The following is a 21,997-nucleotide window of genomic DNA, read 5'->3' as shown; positions in this document are numbered from 1 at the left end:
GATCATTGTCAAGAGGGCGCTGTTATTCTGACAGTTCAGTTTAGTATGAAAAATGTAGTTACAATTAAATTCCGCAATATGGCGGGTGATTATATATTACTGTTCAGGCTTTATATCCCTATTACCCTAAGAGGCCTAAAAAAGGCCTCCCATTCCATAGATTTTCAATCTTCATTTTGACGAGTTAAAATTGAAATTGTCTTCGCAAGTAATTGTAGTAGTTGTTTAATATGTAGGAGGCTAAAGGGGGGGCCCACACGGTTGCCAATAAAGCTTCTGACTGCCCAAGGTCAGTCCGATTAGTCGCAATGCAATTTCGTGGCAAATCAAATTGTATCTAAAGCAGAGACGCTTTACGTATAGATTTTCGTACATTGACCCCCCTGTTGCTAACTCAATTACACGCTCATAATTATATTGCTGACCCGCCCATGATACTGGTTGTCAATGTCACTGTGCGAACTTGACAACAATATAATTACGCGCGAGCAATAGATATAGCAACAGGCCGAATATACGAAAATCTATGTGGAAAGCGTCTCTTCTATACACGATTGGATTCCAGCAAAGTCACCTTGGCCGAAAACTTTGTCGGCGACCGTGTGGCTCCTCTATGATGACTGATGATGAATCTTACAGATTACAGACGCTTTTATTCGCTCCATTGACCGCTCGATGCACGGATTAACAAACACACTCTCTTGGCATAGAAATTCAAAAAATGTGATCGACATTTCTGTCTATGATAGAACATCATTAGACGAAGATGATGATAGCAAAGTCGAATGTAAAGATTTAATACAAAAGAGTGACGCAGAACATGACAAGCCAGAACTTGACTTAAACTGGGATGATGATGATGATGATTTTCCAAACAAACTTAGCTCTGATCCTGATGATGATAACGAACAAGATAACATTAATTTAGATAAAGTTAAGAATACTATCACTAAAAAAGATGCTACAAATAACTTACGAAGAGTAGATATAGCAGAAATCAATTTAGACCCGCAAGATATAATAGTCGAAGAAAGAAATATAAGAAAACGACCAGTTAGACAGAAAATTGAAAAGAAAGTGAAAGAAAAAGTTACAGTGAACGTTAAAAGTAAAGCAAAAGTAAAAAACACTTCACGAGTTAAAAATAAAGTAAAAGTTAAAGATACACCAGCCAAAGATAAAGAGAGAGAAGATGGCACGATAAAAGTTAGAAAGAGAAAGCCGCAACGATTCATAGAAAAGTTAGGGACTGAAGAAGAAATCAGGGAATTTGAAAAGAAATACAATTTCCAAGTGCAGAATTTGACAGAAGAGGAAATGGCCAAGGATATGGAAGAAAGAAAGAAGTCGGATAACTACCTAAATGGAATGTATAAGTGTGAATTATGTTATAAAGGATTCCTGACACATACTTCTTATAATAACCATTTGAAGTCCCATGATGTGGTAAGTACCTATAATAATTTATTTCCTGTTTTTGTTAGTATGTTATTTTTTTTAAACCGGTTAATTTTGAGTTCGTTTAACTCGCGCACCGCGGGTCCCTTAAAAACTTTAAATTATTTCAAGTATGTGTACAGCGCCATCTATCGGCAAATCGGTTCACCAATTTTTGGAACCAAATGTATGTTTTTTGGTTTTCCAGGGATAATTAACCCGGGAACGGACAATTTTTTTATTAGAGAAAAGGTGTTTTTAGCTTGATCTCGTAGAAATTTCAAGAATAATAATCATACGCAAAGGCTTCCAGCAACACAGGGAAGGGAGACGGCATTAATACTATTTCCCCTCTGCCAAAGCATTGGCACAACTGTACCTATGGCGGTGCATGTTGTGACTCGTCCGTACACAAAAAGAGATCGAGGTGTGCAAGATTTGTCTTTGACGTGTGTCATTTTCTATGTGTTTGTGTCGTTATTACAGATTGGATTTTGTATGTAGTGAGAAGTGCGACTGTGTGCACGTTTCCCCCCGCAAAAAATGGCAGAAAGATTTGTTCGGTAAGATATCGCTTAGGCTCCTCCCTTCCGACGTGTCGGAAGCCGGTGTTGCTCGAAACGCAAAGGCGTAAAATTCAGGTAATTTAACAACGAATTTTGTACATCTGTTTTTTGTGAAAAAAAATACCAACGGGTTGCACTCCGGGAGTGCCGGCAGAAGTGAAAACTTGAATATTAACGTTGTGCATTTTTGATATTTTTAAATGGTTAGCGAATAATTTTTCACGAATTGCTTTAATTGTCAGTATAAAAGTACTATCATTTATGTGGTAAAATACAATATTCATTTATTGCGCTATCGTAAAAAAATTAACTACTGGCTTCAATGACATTGTAACTATTAATGGTAAAATGCGCTGGTTCATTGACAGTACTTTATGGCCGCCGCAAATAAATAAGGGGGGAAATGTGGGCGACGCACCTTTTTAGAAGATGTTTACTTTTTATACTTTTTTATATTTTTGAATTCTATTGTTTTATTGTTAGTTTATGTTCTTTTTTACATTCTGTTTGTGCATTCTTCTTCTTGGTTCATTGACAGTACTTTATTCATTGAACACAAGAAGAAGAATGCACAAACAGAATGTAAAAAAGAACATAACCCAACAAACATTATACCGTCAGTTACAGGCTTCTTTAAAACTTTAATCTTTTGAACGGCGTTATAATAATCTCAGTTATAGCTTGGAACGTTATAGAGGAGTTAAGAAATAAATTCCACTCCAACAGTGGTTCTAGAGCTACAATGGATGATGTTATGCAGAATTGAGAGTAATAATAGTGTTAATTACAGCTACTGGAGTCAAGCTTTATAGCTTTAACCTGTTTGTAACACTTAAATCTTTACAACAGCGCCCGCTGACACTTACTGATGTTTATTGTTACTTAATGGTTACTGTGAAGTATCTTATATATCTTTAGGTGTTGTGATAACTTTAAGCTGCAGGCATGGGTTGCATAAAAGAGTTAGTCAAGTGTGTCGTAACACCAGATACTAAAAGCGTTGCATAACTCTCTTATGAAGTTTCAAGCTTTAACGTAAATTTTGCTTATGCTAATTGTGTTAGCCGAGTACCTTTTTGAAGGCTTTCTACAGGCAATGGTGTAATGAACAGAGTTTGTCAAGAGTGTAGTAATACGAAAATTAAAGAAGATGCCAAAAGTTTGGATCATCTCATTTTTGCAGGTTTAAGCTGTAACGTTGATTTTACGAATGCACATTGTGTTAAGTAAGTGCATTTTAATGACATTCTAAAGGTAATGATGTGAGTTAACACAGTATAAGAACTCAAGGAATCCAAAGGGATACATGTCAATTTTAATATAAATTACGCGAATAAGTTATTAAAAGCATATTTTATAATATTATAACAAACCTAAAGAAAATATTTTACCGAGCTTTAATTAGTTACATTAAAATGAAAAGATTACACACTATTGTATTGTCTTCTATATAGTTAAACGCTTTGTTTGAGTCTATTATTACACTCTTATGTATACTAAAGACTGCACAATACTCTCGACTAAAGATGCTGTATCTCAAAAAGTGTAAATGATGCGTTAAGGGAGAGCTAAAGCTGTAATAGCAAGTTCGCCATTGTTTTAGTAAAGTAACCTAAAAATGTACTTGTTTGATCAATATTTATGTACAAAATACTCCATTAATAATTTTTATTTTATCATTCTATCGATGCCACGTAACTTTACTTGCCAATGGCCGACAAAAAGAACAAGTTGCTGATAAAACTTTAAGGCGTCTATTTTATTAAGCATAAGTTTTACTTTAAATCTTTAATTAATCCGGAGCGCGTTAAAATTAAGATGGAAAACATGGTATACACTTACCGTAAAATCGCAGGCGCAGCACTTTTTCACTTTTCACACGATAAAACTTCTTCTTCCTAATAAAAACTTGCGAGCAGATCGCCATTAAATGTTGCTGTGATAAGTTTTATTTTCTTTGTATCATTTATTTTATAAGTTTGATCGTTTTGGATTTCTTTGAAGCTAATACATAAAAACAGTACAAAAAGAGTTCTCAAAAAGCGGTCACATATTTAATTGAGAATGTTTTAGATATCTAGTACGCGTTAAATCGTTAACCCACTCTCTCTTATAGGTTTAACAAGTTTAAAATTCTTAACTGAGGGTTGTCTCACACCTATTGTGTTAGCTAATGATTCTATGAGAACGTAGAACCGGCTAAAGTAATAGCTGAGGGTGAATTAACTCCCTTCTAAGTACTTCTAACCCTTAAGTAACACTGTTGTATAGGCTTCCTGACACCTTTACCTGTAAAAAGTGGGGCCTGATTCGTGGTTATAAGGGTGGTATAGAGTCCTCTACCAACCTACTACAGGTATTCTTAACACTCTTAATTCTCAAATGAGAGCATTATAACAGTGATATGTAGGCTATTTTGACGCTGTCATGTTAGTTGGGAAACTAACAATAAAACAATAGAATTCAAAAATATAAAAAAGTATAAAAAGTAAACATCTTCTAAAAAGGTGCGTCGCCCACAGTAACAGTTTTTCGATCAGGTCACGTGTCCGTCTTACGAATTTTCAATCTGACGAATCTGTCGGTCTCGTGATCTGTCGTGGGTTTACCATTTTTTCCCCGTCTCAAAAAGTGCACAGCGCCGCTATAGAAGTTTTCACTTCAAAAATTGCCTCATTGAATTTGTCTCATTGACCTTGATGCGAAACGTCACGTAAATTCCGACCGAAACAAAAAACAAAACCCTCATGATCTGCGACACAGGAACTCGGTAGGTATCGAAAAAAAAATTATATAGTCACGTTTCTACTCGCACTAATTTTTGCGGCGATAACTTTTTCACACAAAGATTTGGGACTGCCATAGTAAAAGTTTTACAACGAATTATTAGAATAACGTATCCGGTGACATACCGTTGCCCTTATTGCTCAAATGGGCCAATTGGGTACTTGACAAATGTTGAATATTATAACAAAATGTAGCTAAATAGATAGAAAACAAACCATTCATTATAAAAAAAGTGGAATTAAAAAAAAAAAGAGATTTATTCAGGGACCATAATTGTATATCCGCAACGCAGGCTTCGTCAGGTGAACACATACTCAGAATCAGCTACAGGCGTCGTCACAATACAATACAACGGTAAAATCTGCAACAGGCTTCGTCAGCTTACTCTAAAAGTATACATTAAAAAAAAACCCTACAAATAAAAAGCACCTTCTAACTCGCCACCAGCAGGCAGTGTGCCAAGCAGGCTCGCCGCATTTCCCCGTTGAATTGCGATGCTAATTCTTTGGGTAAAATACTGACCAGCCCTTTGGTCACCAAACGCGACGCTAAACCCTTATAAAAACGCCGGGCGCTGGACCCCCATGACCCTAACGTTTCCACCCCAAAAGGCTCAAACACAAACAATACATATTGAGATTATAAAAAATACAAGGCTCAAAAGTAAAAAAAAAAAAAAAAACTTTCAAATAGAAAATATAAAATGGTACCTTATATTTTATGAATAAATAAATTGTACAACAACTATATGCATAAACGCAATATTTCGCGGTCAAAATAGCAATTTTCTTGATCTTCCATATATTTAGGACAGACTAATGTAATGTGACGTCACAGTACAATATCATTTTGTTAGAGGCGTTTCAACCGTCGAGTGCGAGCGTCAGACTTTAACTCTCATTTCTGACCTTTGTGTTTCTTAAATGCCATGAGTCCTATCCTACATTTGATCCTCAGGAAAATCAACATCGATTGACATTATTTACAAAAACCGGACAAATGCGAATCGGACTGGCCAACCGAGGGTTCCGTACTTTTTAGTATTTGTAGTTATAGCGGCAACAGAAATACATCATCTGTGAAAATTTCAACTGTCTAGCTATCACGGTTCATGAGATACAGCCTGATGACAGACGGACGGACGGACAGCGAAGTTTCAGTAATAGCGTCCAGTTTGACCCTTTGGGTACGGAACCCTAAAAACTGTCAAGTAGCCAATTAGCCCACCCTCCTTTTCAGACGCGCGGTGAACACGAATGCCAATTCTGCCACCTGCGTTACCACACACCTGGGAAGCTGCGCGATCACATGCGCAACGCGCACCGCCTCAAGTTCCTCTGCGCGGTGTGTAGCAAGTTCATGGCTGGACTGTAAGTACTGCAATTACCTTAAATTAATTTTGTATAAATACATATTTCCTAGTAAGGGCCCGGACCCAAGTATGTCCTTAAACTACGTCCAAAAGAGAGGTATGGGCATTGTGAATGTCATCTCGCCTTGTGCGGTAGGGCACAGCACAGCGGATGTCATTACAGATCAGGCACGCGGGCACAAACACGCATACGGTCCGCCTGATGGTAAGCAGTCTCCGTAGCCCATGGAAGCCTGCAACTCCAGAGGAGTTACATGCGCGTTGCCGACCCTAACACTCCCTCTGCACCCTCGTTGAGCTCTGGCAACCTTTCTCACCGGCAGGAACACACCACTAAGAGTAGGGTCTAGTGTTATTTGGCTGCGGTTTTCTGTAAGGTGGAGGTACTTCCCCAGTTGGGCTCTGCTCTGATCTGTAATGACATCCGCTGTGCTGTGCCCTACCGCACAAGGCGAGATGACATTCACAATGCCCATACCTCTCTTTTGGACGTAGTTTAAGGACGTACCTGGGTCTGGACTTGGACGAAGATTAAGGACGTACCTGGGTCCGGACTTGGACGTAGTTTAAGGACGTACCTGGCTCTGGACATGGACGTAGTTTATGTTCTTTCGGGTGATTGTCAACGCGGGGTGTATGTCCGCAGACAGTGCGCCATTCTGCACGCCGCGTTCCACTCGGGCACCACCTTCCAGTGCGCGCACTGCGACAAACAGTTCCTGTAAGTATGGTTTTATGAATATTTCTTTGTTGTACTTGAATGATGTCAGATTTTTACAGTTCTACAGTTACAATAAGAATAAAACAAATAGGTTTGCATACTTTGACAAGTCATTGTCATTAGAAATAAATGGCGGCTTAGAATATATGTCCTTCTATGGAAAATTTGAGTCGATATCTATAGTCTGTAACTTTAGGTATTTAAATAAAAGTAAACAAACAATTTGTACATTTTCAGGTAGTTATAACAATTATTGGTTAACCAACCAAATACAAAACCGCCTGGATCTGTGACTGAACGACCTGACTTTAACCTACATTATTTGATCATGTAATTTTTTCATCTACCCTCAACTGGCTGGCAATGAGCAATTTGAGGGTAGATTTTGTTTACTTTTATTTAAATACCTAAAGATACAGACTATAATTAGTTACTGGCACTCATCTTTGCCCATTCTTTGCCGTCGAAAAACCGGGCTATGGCTATCAAAGTTGTTGACATTTCCGAATTTCTATGTCCTCTTGTTTTGAAACTGTAATGTAACGATTTTTTTCTACTGGTTGACTGTAATGGTTGAATTAAGATTTCGTATACCAAACTATAATTGCGTACTTTTCATGTATGAGCTCCCAACTCAACTACTAAATTTCTTTCGATACGCTGTGGTCAACTATAAAGAAATTGACCAATCACGTGCCGCCGCGCTCCGATAGAACGATTGGCTCGCGCGTTTATGTCTTAGATACTTACGAATTTTCATTACTTATTTAGGTTTTATACTGAAAAAATATATATTTTTATTGATGACTCGTAGAAAAGGTATTGTATACAATGACCCTTTAAATTTTGGACATAGATACATAATGTGTTAATTTACGCACTAGTGCGGAAAAGTAGCACCATATGTACTGAAAAATATTTTACAGTACATATGGGGCTACTTTATAGCACTAGTGCGAGAAGTAGCATATTACGTTACTGTGTCGAACATTTAAAGGGCCATATGTACTGTAAAACGTTGTACGATACATGTGCGAATAGGTAATTCGCAACTCGTGTCGATTTAAAACACTCCCTTCGGTCGTGTTTTAATTTATCGCCACTCGTTTCGAATTTCCTATTTTTCGCACTTGTATCGTAATGTACTAATTTATTTATTCGCGACAGGAAGAAGACGTCGCGCTCAACGCACATGCGCATAGCGCACCCGCTCGAGAACGCGCACATCGGCACGTGCGAGCTGTGCGGGGAGATATTCACGAGCCGCCAGGGACTCAAGATGCACAAGACCAGAAGTCACAGGGAGGTGTGTACATAAAAAAAATATTCCCTAAAAATTTTACATAATTATTAACTTATTTATCGTATAAAGTAAAATAACGTATATAACAAAAAAAAATTAGGTATTTAACAATTAGTTTATTATGCGGGATCGTCCATCTCTGGACGAAGGCCTCCTTATTCCAATACTGTTAAATTCAACTTTAAATTAAAAATACCCAAATATTGTACTTTTTTTCGGAGCAAAGGAATCTTTGTATTAGCTGTAAGTGGAAACTGTTTTGGCTTATGTTCTAACTTTATCTTGTACCTTATTGTATTATTATGTGCTATATGTTTCCCAAATAAATAAAATAAATTAAAAATTAAATACCAGTCGTTTCTGTACCCCTAGTGTAAATTTATTCGATAGCGTAACGTGACTTACGCGTTTGCGTTAAGTCTTTGTATGGGATTTTGCGTTCCCAAAACGTTCCGCTTGGCGCGCTGTGTCTAAATCCCAAACTAAATGAGACTTAACGCAAACGCGTACGTCACATTTAGAAATCGAATAAATGTACACTAGGGGCTCTGTTTTGGGCCAGGCGGTACATAACGACTCAAAAAACATAAACTTTGTACTCACGTTTCAATTCGGATTGTAAAAAAAAACTATCAGTTGCTTTTCTGTGAAGAAACATCGTTAGAAAACCGGACTAATCACAATAAGGTCTAGTTTTACTGGGAAACCTAGTGCCTACTTTTTGAGAGTTATTTCAAGCGCACCCCAGGCTCCCATGAACCATGGCAAAAAGGCGGGGCAGCGCTAGGAAGATGATTAATAGATAATCCAAAGGGGGTGTAAAGACAGTAACTACTACTGGCCTTAGCGTCTATTTCAGACGATCTATAGTGCAATGTCCGCAAAACATCTTTTACAGTACATATGGGGCTACTTTATAGCACTAGTGCGAAAAGTAGCATATTACGTTACTGTGTCGAACATTTAAAGGGCCATATGTACTGTAAAACGTTGTACGATACATGTGCGAATAGGTAATTCGCAACTCGTGTCGATTTAAAACACTCCCTTCGGTCGTGTTTTAATTTATCGCCACTCGTTTCGAATTTCCTATTTTTCGCACTTGTATCGTAATGTACTATTTTGGTGACTGAAAAGACCGATGCGAGAGCGGCATACTCTGCCACAGAGCTGGCAAGGGAAGTTCGCGACGGACTGTGACGTTTCGCTACGGTGCCTTTTTTCCCTTTTGTCTGCCAGTGCCGCAAACCAGGCCTCGTCGCAGAACTTGCGACCATCTCCAACGCACTTGCGCCACTCCGTTCGCTTCTCCGCAAGCTTCTCCCAGTTTCGGTGGTCGATCTTAAAAGCTGCCATATCCCTCTTGGCGCAGTCTTTAAAGCGAAGCAATGGCCTCCCAACATCTCTTTTCGCATTCGTTACCGCACCCAGAAGAACACGGCGTGAAAGACAGTAAATAAGAAGGAAAAAAAGATACGGCGCGCGAAACAATATACTTATGTTTAATCTTTTCGCCGCCATTGTCCTGATATTGGGAGCGTGCACGACTGTCACGCAACCTAGTGTCCGCAATTCTAGGGGAAAACGTCAATTCACTACATCTTATAAAACTACTCCAAAACTAAAAACTACTGAACGGATTTTCATACGACTTTCATCTATCAATAGAGTGATTCTTGAGGAAGGCTTAAGTATATAACTTGTTAAGGTATTGTGTAAATTGTTTGAAATATAACGATGTTGTCGGAAAAAATCACGCTGGCTAGGAGCTTTAATCGAAAACGCTGTCTAATCCGTTTGAGCTATAACAACACAATGTATGGTGGGGTTGTTTCTCATTCATAGGTCTACAAAAAAGTCCGCGATGTGAAATGTCTATCTTTTAAGGATAACTTACTATATCCATTCTTAACTTCTAGAAAAAGATCACGTAATATGTGGCATTTGCAAAGCTATATACATGGATATATTATTAACAATTATCAAAATAAATACGTTAGTTATATTAAGCATTTCATACAGATTACAATGGTCCCTTACACCATACAATTTTAATGAATATTTCAGGAGTAATCGTAAATCAAAGTTTCATTTCGAGCCATATAATTGTACGAAATGTTAAAGACGCTATCCGCAGTTAGTTCAAATTTTTACCACCTTATGCGCTGGGATCGCTTTACTTACCCCCACCACGCACTTCGCACGGTCCCAATACAGTCAGTACATTACGTGCCCCACACGCCATGACTTCATATCAAGTCGTGGTTTCGGTTAGGTTTGTATACGTGCAATTTTTGATGTGCGTTGATGACAGTTTATTACTTCATTGACGTGGCGACGAAAAGGTTAAAGTTTTGCTTCTATCTATTTTGTAATCAAATTATACTGCTTTGGTGTATAGTGGTACGTAAATTTTAGAAGTGTATTGAGGGCGACACTGAACTGCAGCAGGCAACACGTGATGCAAACATCCATCCATCTCCTTCTGCCATATAAGTGACTATTCTATACGTATGGACGGTAGAGGTAAGGAATACAATCTCCATAGGCGGAACTGTTGCAAAAGTGTCCAGCTGTCGGCTATAAATAATAGTTCCAAATCTCTAGAACTCCAGAAAAAAGAACCTAGACGTTATTGACGGAGTGAAGTGTGTGATTTTTTTTTTTTTTATTCTAGGTTCTAGGTATTGTAGCACCTATTTAAGGTTTTTTGACGGACACTTTGGTACATGGAGATTGTATTCCTAACCTCTACCTTCTATAAATATACGTTTGGCGTTGACGTATATAGGGACCGTGCGCGTTGGAGGGTCTGCCATCTTGTGGCCTGAATCGGAACCATAAACATGTACATTTACACGTCACGTGTTTTCTTGTGCATAGTAGGTTCTGCCATCTTGTGGGCTACATCGGAACAATAAACATCACATTTAGGCCTCGCGCCAAAAATCTGACGGCTCCTGTGCTGCCTCCTACAGTTCATGCACGCTCCCTATAATGTAACGGATATTTTCATCTTACTTCAAAACTTGACAATAGATAAATTAGCCCAAAATACTACGTATTTCTTTTATTAAGAAACAAACGGTCATTTACAATATGCGGTATTATTAACTATTCCATTTTAAAATAAGACCTACGGTTTCCTTAATTAAATATAAGAGTGCTAGATTTTGTACACTGTTTTTTTTTTGCTACAGATTTTCATCAGTAATTGTACATTGACGCCTTGATTTATCAATATAAAGTTATGTATTAAGAGATGCGACGTCGACGTGGCGTCCGAGTGACAGCTTTTGCGTCGAAAATGTTAAAACGTTTCAAAATTAAATATAAAATTCAACTTTGCATCAGCTCCCGTTTACCTAATCCGTTTGCCCGCAGTCGCTGGACCGCAGTCTGTTCTGCCGCAAGTGCCGGCTGCAGTTCGAGAGCCAGGAGGCGCTGATGCACCACAAGGAGCAGCAGCCTGGGAAGCGGTGCCACAATAAAAAGAGGTAAGCCTTTACTATAGTGTGGCAAAAGAGGTAAGCCTTTACCATAGTGTGGCAAAAGAGGTAAGCCTTTACCATAGTGTGGCAAAAGAGGTAAGTCTTTACCATAGTGTGGCAAAAGAGGTAAGCCTTTACCATAGTGTGGCAAAAGAGGTAAGCCTTTACCATAATCCTGGCAAAAGAGGTAAGCCTTTACCATAGTGTGGCAAAAGAGGTAAGCCTTTACAATAGTGTGGCAAAAGAGGTAAGCCTTTACCATAGTGTGGCAAAAGAGGTAAGCCTTTACCATAATGTGGCAAAAGAGGTAAGCCTTTACCATAGTGTGGCAAAAGTCGCTTGTTAATGTAATTCATGCAATTAGGCAGAGGTCATACTATATTTTTCTAATGCTAATGATATAGCCCCTAATAGTGGGACGAGAACCGCTATACACAGAATAGGGTTGTTTCCAATTTTTTGAAACGCTTGTATTACGTTCTATATTAACTAAAAGTTGCCCTAAAATTCAACTTTTATACTAAAAACGGCTTTAAATATGTTAAATTAACAAAATATATTTTGACATATGCTTTCGCGCCCAAAACGCTCTTTGAAAATTGTGTGACGTCACAGTTTACGGTTTGACACATAACTAAATACACACGTAGAAGATACGAACTGTCAACTGACATTTGTCATTTGTTGTTTATCGCCTAACTGTCAACAGTGTCAATCCGAGAGTTGTGACGTCATCAGAATCTTCAAAGACGTTTCGAGTTTGGTCACGTGACGTGTGCCAAAAGATATTTTAAATTCAATATTTACAAAAATATGGTCATTACAGGTCCCCTAAAAGTAGTTTAACATGTTCTTATAATCCAAAATAATTTATTGGGATACAATTGTGCCCTAAGTTTTGTAGATGGAAACAACCCTATTGGTTTGTCAGACTATACATGTAACAAAGCAAATGTCAATTGTTTGTTTTCTTGTATCTTTTTAGTGGCGCGTGCCAATAAAGAGTATTACAATACATATGGTGCTACTTTTCCGCACGCGTGCGGTAAAGAGCATTTTCCGTTCGTATGTCGAAACTGTAATAGTAAATTACAATACAAGTGCGAAAAATAGGAAATTCGAAACGAGTGGCGATAAATTAAAACACGACCGAAGGGAGTGTTTTAAATCGACACGAGTTGCGAATTACCTATTCGCACATGTATCGTACAACGCTTGACAGTATATATGGCCCTTTAAATGTTCGACACAGTAACGTAATATGCTAATTTTCGCAATAGTGCGGTAAAGCAGCACCATATGTACTGTAAAGAGTATTACACTGCATTTGGTGCTACTTTCCCGCACGCGTGCGGTAATGAGCATTTTCCGTTCATATGTCGAAACTTTAAAGATCCATATGTACTGTAAAACGTTGTACGATACACGTGCGAATAGGCAATTCGCTACCCGATTTCAAACACGACCGAAAGGGGGTGTTTTAATTTATCACCACTCGTTGCGAATTTCCTATTTTCTGCACTTGTATCGTAAATAACTATTCTAGGTGTCTTTATTTCAGCTTGAGAAAAAATGCTCTATTTTATCCAGATGTTCTCTATCAGGTCGCCATTTTATATTACCCAGATGTTCTTCTCTACCAGGTCGCCATTTTATATTATCCAGATGTTCTCTACCAGGTCGCCATTTTATATTATCCAGATGTTCTCTACCAGGTCGCCATTTTATATTATCCAGATGTTCTCTACCAGGTCGCCATTTTATATTATCCAGATGTTCTCTACCAGGTCGCCATTTTATATTATCCAGATGTTCTTCTCTACCAGGTCGCCATTTTATATTATCCAGATGTTCTCTACCAGGTCGCCATTTTATATTATCCAGATGTTCTCTACCAGGTCGCCATTTTATATTATCCAGATGTTCTCTACCAGGTCGCCATTTTATATTATCCAGATGTTCTCTACCAGGTCGCCATTTTATATTATCCAGATGTTCTTCTCTACCAGGTCGCCATTTTATATTATCCAGATGTTCTCTACCAGGTCGCCATTTTATATTATCCAGATGTTCTATACCAGGTCGCCATTTTATATTATCCAGATGTTCTCTACCAGGTCGCCATTTTATATTATCCAGATGTTCTTCTCTACCAGGTCGCCATTTTATATTATCCAGATGTTCTCTACCAGGTCGCCATTTTATATTATCCAGATGTTCTATACCAGGTCGCCATTTTATATTATCCAGATGTTCTCTACCAGGTCGCCATTTTATATTATCCAGATGTTCTTCTCTACCAGGTCGCCATTTTATATTATCCAGATGTTCTCTACCAGGTCGCCATTTTATATTATCCAGATGTTCTATACCAGGTCGCCATTTTATATTATCCAGATGTTCTTCTCTACCAGGTCGCCATTTTATATTATCCAGATGTTCTCTACCAGGTCGCCATTTTATATTATCCAGATGTTCTATACCAGGTCGCCATTTTATATTATCCAGATGTTCTCTACCAGGTCGCCATTTTATATTAGCCAGATGTTCTCTACCAGGTCGCCATTTTATATTATCCAGATGTTCTTCTCTACCAGGTCGCCATTTTATAATATCCAGATGTTCTCTACCAGGTCGCCATTTTATATTATCCAGATGTTCTCTACCAGGTCGCCATTTTATATTATCCAGATGTTCTCTACCAGGTCGCCATTTTATATTATCCAGATGTTCTTCTCTACCAGGTCGCCATTTTATATTATCCAGATGTTCTCTACCAGGTCGCCATTTTATATTATCCAGATGTTCTTCTCTACCAGGTCGCCATTTTATATTATCCAGATGTTCTCTACCAGGTCGCCATTTTATATTATCCAGATGTTCTCTACCAGGTCGCCATTTTATATTATCCAGATGTTCTCTACCAGGTCGCCATTTTATATTATCCAGATGTTTTATACCAGGTCGCCATTTTATATTATCCAGATGTTCTCTACCAGGTCGCCATTTTATATTATCCAGATGTTCTCTACCAGGTCGCCATTTTATATTATCCAGATGTTCTTCTCTACCAGGTCGCCATTTTATATTATCCAGATGTTCTCTACCAGGTCGCCATTTTATATTATCCAGATGTTCTCTACCAGGTCGCCATTTTATATTATCCAGATGTTCTTCTCTACCAGGTCGCCATTTTATATTATCCAGATGTTCTTCTCTACCAGGTCGCCATTTTATATTATCCAGATGTTCTTCTCTACCAGGTCGCCATTTTATATTACCCAGATGTTCTTCTCTACCAGGTCGCCATTTTATATTATCCAGATGTTCTTCTCTACCAGGTCGCCATTTTATATTACCCAGATGTTCTTCTCTACCAGGTCGCCATTTTATATTATCCAGATGTTCTTCTCTACCAGGTCGCCATTTTATATTATCCAGATGTTCTTCTCTACCAGGTCGCCATTTTATATTATCCAGATGTTCTTCTCTACCAGGTCGCCATTTCTCAACCGATTCTCGTGAAATTTGTCAGTTGTCAGCAACAGGTTCTATACCATAATTATATACAACTTTTTACTCAATTCTGATTTCTTTCATATTCTGACAGGAGCCATGGGGGCTTCAACGAATTCTACGTATCACAGAACCTATCTGTTACTTAACCCTTTGACGTCCAAAGACGTCAATTGTCGCGCGTAGCTACAACCTACAACCCAATATCAACTTATTGCCGGGAAATACCTGTATACAGTGTGGAAAATATTAATGGGCCCTGGGGGGAAAATGCCTTAAATCCTTAAGTTAGCTCATTTTACTTAAAGGAAACCTTTTTTTTTTCAATGTTGTCGTCACGTTACTTGCCGTTTTATTAGTTAGATTGCCAGATTTTGACCGTCATTTGTGACTTATGTTTTAAAGGGGTCCCTAACGCCAATGACCTTCGATCTGAATCCCTTAGTTTTCTAATGCTTTTTGTAGCATATTAACAGCAATGACTATAAGCAGTATAGTGTCCCATATTTATTTCAAAGTTCATTATCTTCGAGATATTTGGCATCAAAGTTGAACAATTTTAGGCCATAAAACTGGTTTCCTAGCCATAACTTTTTTGTTAACTAATTTAAAATTAAAATCTCTGAGAAATTTTTAAAGACGTCAAAGACGAAACCAAATATGTAGATTTCGTAGATGTAAGATCCTTCATAGCAATCCAGTAACGAAAATAGTGTTTGATTAGACAATGTTTATAAAAATCATTAAAAAAAAGAATTAATTTCTTTCAAAATCCGGCGGACAATAATGGAGATAAAAGATTAAAAAACCAATAGCCGTTTGTCTTATAATTCTATCTATAGTGCAAATGTAGGAGTAACGACTCAAGACTTTTCAAAAGTCGATGAAAACGGGAGCCCCTTAATTCAATGAATCCCATATAGGCCTGACCTGAAACCTGATCGACTTATACAATAAAAAAAACGTATACGTTACAGCGCGTGCCAGCAGTGCGGCGCGCTGTTCAAGACGGAGGATGGCCTGATACAACACAAGCACGAAATACACGGCGTCGAACTGTTCACATGCGACGCGGTAAGTTTTATTTAGTTTACTACCGTAAATTATTACTTACTCCGTTGGCTCAGCGACCCAAGACACAAGACGCCACTTTTCTCGGTCCTGTGCGACTTCTCGCCAATCGTTGACTCGAAGTTCGCGCAGGTCCGCCTCCACCATGACGCTCCAGCGATACCTGGGGCGTTCGATAGGACGTCCTCCTGCTAGGAGACCCAGGTACGCTCTTTTTACGTTCCGATCTTCGTCCATTCTCTCAAGGTGGCCCAACCAACGGAGTCTGTTGGCTTTACTTTCTCCCATGATGTTAGGTTCAGCCACTAGGTCTTCAATCCGTAAATTATTACAAGTGTTTAATGAGCACTTTTATATACCACTTTCATAAAAAATTCTGGTGGACCTTTTCACCCTTTTTCATGGGCTTATGAAAGCTTTGAAACATAATGATCAAAATTAACGTACAAACTTTAAATTAACATATTACTAAAATATTAACTAACTTAAAGGAAACATGTCAAGTATAAAGAATAAAAATCAAGAATTAAAAATAATAAAATACGATTAATATATAATTTTAAATTAACTAATGTCATAAGTCTTTAAGTGATGATTTCTGGCATCAAAGTTATCCTACGTTCTTCGGGAGTCGAACTATATCTATACCAAATATATTTGTTATCGGTTCAGCGATTAAAGATTGAATTAACATAAATACTTTTACATTTCGCCAGGTGACAAGTAAAACTCACAAATTACTACCACATCCGTAATACTACCGAAACAAGGTTGATTTTTGCTTAGTTATTTTTTGTTGACACCTTCCTTTATAACTGGCCCCAGGAAACACAAAATCGGGAGTTACGTAGAGAGAGAGGTCTTTGCCCAGCTGTGGGGCACTCAATTAGGCTAAAAAAAACTTTTTTTTTCGTAATTAGTGAGTTTTGGTTGTTGTGAGTTGTGTTGATATAATATTAGAATAGAATAGAATAATTTTTATTCGTAGACACAAACAAGACACATTAAATTTCATGATATAACAAAAACAAAGGAAATATAAAGTGCCACGAAATGGCCTCATCTCAGCATGTTGCTGGTGGCTTCCAGCGCTGATCTTCCGATGAGACCATCAAGTGAGAAAAATCACGAAAGGTAACAGACAAGAAGGAAAAAGACATAAAATAATATAGACAGAACAAATTGAAAAATAGATAAAAGACAACGACTAAATTAAGTAAAGATTATTTTTATATCAAGCATCGTAAACATAACACTGTATCGGTCCGGTCCAACCATACCTTGGCTGAACATTACAGCTGCATACGCAACAAGCGCCAACGGTAGCTACACGAACTAAAAGGCAATGACAGACCAGACCAATATTCTGCCCGCGACTTCGTCTGCATTCTGCTTCGGGCATCAAACTATATCCATACTGTAGTGTATTGACGTTTCGAGCGCTTACGTCATGGTGACGACACTGACAGTTACAGTCAGTTGATGTTAGACCGCCGAGTAGCGAGGTCGTCCCACGATTGATGAAGCGTTGCCGAACCGTTACATACATACATTATATCATATGATTTACTGAGGTAAATACAGTACATTACACATGCCGAATTGCATTTAAATCAGTTCAGCGATTTAAGCGTGAAGAGGTAACAGTCAGATTGACAGAGTTACTTTTGCATATATATTAACTCATGTTTCAGTAGTTGTAGTATGGATATATTTTAAGAGCGCTAAGTCGCTCGACAGTTCACGTTCATGGAAGCTGAATTGTGTCCACGGCCGGCAAAACCTCACACTTTATCGCTTGCCGTAAATAAGGACGAGATTTGCTTGTATCTTTATACGAATAATCTGTCAAAGCGTCCTGATAATAATTAAAATTATTATCAATTATATTTCGTCACCTAATTTTTTAGATATAGTTTCCCTATTGTACAGTTAGCATCGCACACATTTAAGAGTAACTATTTTGAATAAAACTCCCAAAGCAACTTCCGCCCACTACCGGTTACCGCTCACCGGCGTGCGGCAATTATTGAATCTGAAGCGAGGCTACACTAGCAAGAACTTATAAAGTCAAAAAAATTACTGACTTATGAACTGGAGGTCTTGGTCACTTTTTCTTAGTATATGACATTTATTTCAGTTTATAATTTATATAATAGTGTTTCTATTTGAAATAAAAACTCGGACCCGGGTACGTCCTTAAACTACGTCCAAAAGAGAGGTATGGGCATTGTGAATGTCATGTCATCTCGCTTTGTGTGGTAGGGCACAGCCAGTGGATGTCATTCCAGATCTAGAGCAGAGCCCAACTGGGGAAGTACCTCCACCTTACAGAAAACAGCAGCCAAATAACACTAGACCCTACTCATAGTGTTGTGTTCCTGCCGGTGAGTAAGGTTGCCAGAGCTCAACGAGGGGGGGGGGGGGGGGGGGGGGGGGGTTTAGGGTCGGCAACGCGCATGTAACTCCTCTGGAGTTGCAGGCGTACATAGGCTACGGAGACTGCTTACCATCAGGCGGGCCGTATGCTTGTTTGCCACCGACGTAGTATATATAAAAAAAAAAATATTTTCTGAAAATAAATAAATTTGTTTTTATACTTCTAATAGCAAAAACTTTCCGTTACATTGCCGATTACTACGGTAAACTGCATTCAAAAGGTAATGTTATGAACATTGCATGCAAGATTTTGCAAGTCTAAACCTCTCTTACCACATAAAATTTAACTATTTATTAATGTTAGTATTTCATATTTAATTGAACGATTCCAGTGCAACAAATCTTTCCTATCAAAGATGTCTCTGTCTGTGCACATCGACCGCCTCCACCTGAACATCAAGCCCGGCTCAGGGCGGCAGCAGTACTACGCGCGCCTGCAGAGAAAGAGGGGGGACAAGCCCAAAGGAACTCAGCCTAGAGAGAAGAAAAACGTTTGCGAGGTCTGCGGGAAATCCTTCACGGTGAGTCAATTGAGAGGCAACAGGAGTGGTAATTTTTTTTGAAGTGACAACTTCTTTAGCGGCGCTGTGCACTTTTTGTGATGGGGAAAAAAATGTTAAACTCGCGACAGGTCACGTGACTGACAGATTCGTCAGATTGAAAATTCGTAAGACGGACACGTGACGTAGTCGTTGAAATTATGGATGGAAGTTGATTTTTCTGAGAGATAAACTTTTTAATGTTAAATAATTATAATAGTTGAGAAGTGTTAAATTTTTAATTTAAATTGTCATGTGTGTGTACGATAGCGCAATAAATGAATATTGTATTTTACCACATAAATGATAGAACTTTTATACTGATAATTAAAGCAATTCGTGCAAAAAAATTCTCTAACCATTCAAAAATATCAAAAATGCACAACGTTAATATTCAAGTTTTCACTTCTGCCGGCACTCCCGGAGTGCAACCCGTTGTTACATATATTATTGAGATGAACACTTACTTCCTCAAACGCTCTGACTAAAACATACTTAAAATAAACGGACTTAACTAAAAGGTATGTTTACATACACGTTTACCAAGTGTTGTAAACCATACATTTCTCCATACAATCGTACTCGATTGTTTCCTCCGTGGTTTTAAGCTAGAGCAATGATTTTTTCAACTGTTTTGCTTTTTGATATTTTTGGGCGCTAGTGCAATAAGCAATAAGTACAATAAGCAATAATAAATTAATAGTGCAATAAGTGCAATAAGCAATAATAAATTAATAATATTTAAAGTGCACTAGGCACTTTAAATATTCGCAAAAACGGCCTAATTAGGGATTGCAATCCGGTCCGGCGGATCCGGTAATCCGGCCGGATCCGGCACTTTTCAGGAGCTACCGGATCCGGTAAAAATCACCGGATCCGGACCGGATCCGGTAAAATAAAAAAACGCCTAAATACAGCACGCACTCTGCGTTTTAGATGAGGAAAAGGCGACGGATGAGAGGTATGAAGTTGAACAGAGCATAAAACGAATGAAAAAAGTTTAAATTTAGATAAATAAAAATATATTTATTATGACGATGACTGGGAACAGAAGATGCCTTTCATGTTGGTGGCACGATATGACGATTACATAAATACTGTAATAGAAGGAAAAATGAAAGGATGGAGATGCCATGGAAGGCATTTGTAATTTATGCTACAGAGAAGGTTAATGTTGTGTCATAATGAAATGATAGGAGATTAAAAGTAAACAAATGAGCAGGATTAAGTCGGCGGTACTCAATCGACTAGAGTTGGGCTAATCAATATGTGTTACATGTGTGAATGAATATATAATAACATTGATGATCTTTAGTTTACTCGGATTTTATGTATATTATATACATATATATGATAAAATATTGTTTATTTTCTATTCAAATTTGAGAGAGAATCTTTTGTATTTACAATTTCAACCAATCTTATGCAATTTCTTTCATCTCCTGGTACATGCTACTCTACGTCTAGCCAATTCTTTATTTGATCCATGTAACTTTTCTGAGGGAGTCCCTTTCCGCGATGGATTTAAATCCTACACTCTATTATTTTTTGCATGAGATCGTCGTGTCGCGTTCCATTCCCTATAATTTGACCAATATAATTTTCTGTAAATTAAGAAAAAGTTCAATTTTTTAAATCATACAGTCAACTACTTTCTCGGGCAAAAAATGAGGGCAAATTTAATATCATTTTGGCTTATTTTCTTACTAGAATGGATGTCAACGTTACAAAGAATTCGATCCAAGAACAGTTACGAAAACTTGTCCTTTCAAGGAGTTCCAATTCCCACCCCACATCCCATTACCGGGCTTTAGAAACTAATCTAATTTATAATTGTAAACGAAAATTTGAGCACTTGTGAATGGTTAAATATAATAAATGACCGATTTCATATTTTGTTTTTAAAGTGATATTGACAGTGTCACACTTTTTACTACTAAGTTCTATTTTATTGTTAAGAAGTTATTTATTAACTTCAAATTATAGATTGAGGAAAAACGCAAAAAACTAGAAAAATATGTTATTTAATTAACTTTAATATCCCTATACCAAACCGGATCCGGTCCGGCCGGATCCGGCCGGGTTATGGCCAAAATCCGGCCGGATCCGGTTTGCAATCCCTAGGCCTAATTTACTAGGCCGCAAAGAGAATCATGTTATTCAAAACTGACATCAATTAGCCTTAAAATCAAAACAGTCCGACACATATAATTTCATTACCATTTATATCTCAAAATTTCGTTACATTTGGTTAAGTTTTGGAAGAGGAAACAGTCGAGTACGAAACATCGTTTTTTGAGATTTTTACGTAAAATTTTTCGCCTGACCTGGCGTTGTCCTTATCGCACAAGTTTTAGGAGCCGCGTCCATTAGTGAGACAGATATATTCGCACGTGTATCGTACAACGTCTTACAGTACATATGGCCATTTAAATGTTCGACACAGTAACGTAATATACTAATTTTCGCACTAGTGCGGTAAAGTAGCACCATGTGTACTGTAAAATACTATTATAGTATGTTACATGTGGTAGTTTATATATTTTTATTATTTATTTATGTAGTTCATAAGTATGGTTTCCTTTTTTTATTCATTCAATGTTTTTCTCTGCACCAATTCTAGGTTCTGTTTGGCCCTATGGTTGACTGGTAGAGAATGCCATTTGGCAGTAAGTCCGCCATTTGTACATTGTTGTATATATTTTGTGCAATAATTTTTTTAAATAAATAAATAAAACGCCACTGATTTGTTCCA

At 37.9% G+C, this 21,997-nt stretch overlaps 1 protein-coding gene and 1 pseudogene across 1 annotated transcript in view; one reads left to right on the top strand and one right to left on the bottom strand.

The window, feature by feature from the left end:
- The window catches only part of LOC133532552 (zinc finger protein ZFP2-like), a 36,719-nt gene that overhangs the window by 7,657 nt on the left and 7,065 nt on the right, over positions 1-21,997 (top strand). Inside the window, exons 3-9 of the mRNA XM_061871280.1 lie at positions 640-1,446; positions 6,030-6,160; positions 6,809-6,883; positions 8,051-8,189; positions 11,571-11,683; positions 16,171-16,267; positions 19,036-19,224. Coding sequence (XP_061727264.1) covers positions 640-1,446; positions 6,030-6,160; positions 6,809-6,883; positions 8,051-8,189; positions 11,571-11,683; positions 16,171-16,267; positions 19,036-19,224 — 1,551 coding nt within the window. The remainder of the gene's footprint in view (positions 1-639; positions 1,447-6,029; positions 6,161-6,808; positions 6,884-8,050; positions 8,190-11,570; positions 11,684-16,170; positions 16,268-19,035; positions 19,225-21,997) is intronic.
- On the bottom strand, positions 13,438-13,878 carry LOC133532806 (uncharacterized; annotated as a pseudogene).

This window comes from Cydia pomonella, chromosome 27, assembly GCF_033807575.1.
Source record: "Cydia pomonella isolate Wapato2018A chromosome 27, ilCydPomo1, whole genome shotgun sequence".
In the NCBI taxonomy this organism is placed as follows: domain Eukaryota; kingdom Metazoa; phylum Arthropoda; class Insecta; order Lepidoptera; family Tortricidae; genus Cydia; species Cydia pomonella.
The sequence above is the reverse complement of the archived record's forward strand: the minus strand, read 5'-3'. Positions and strand labels throughout refer to the sequence as shown.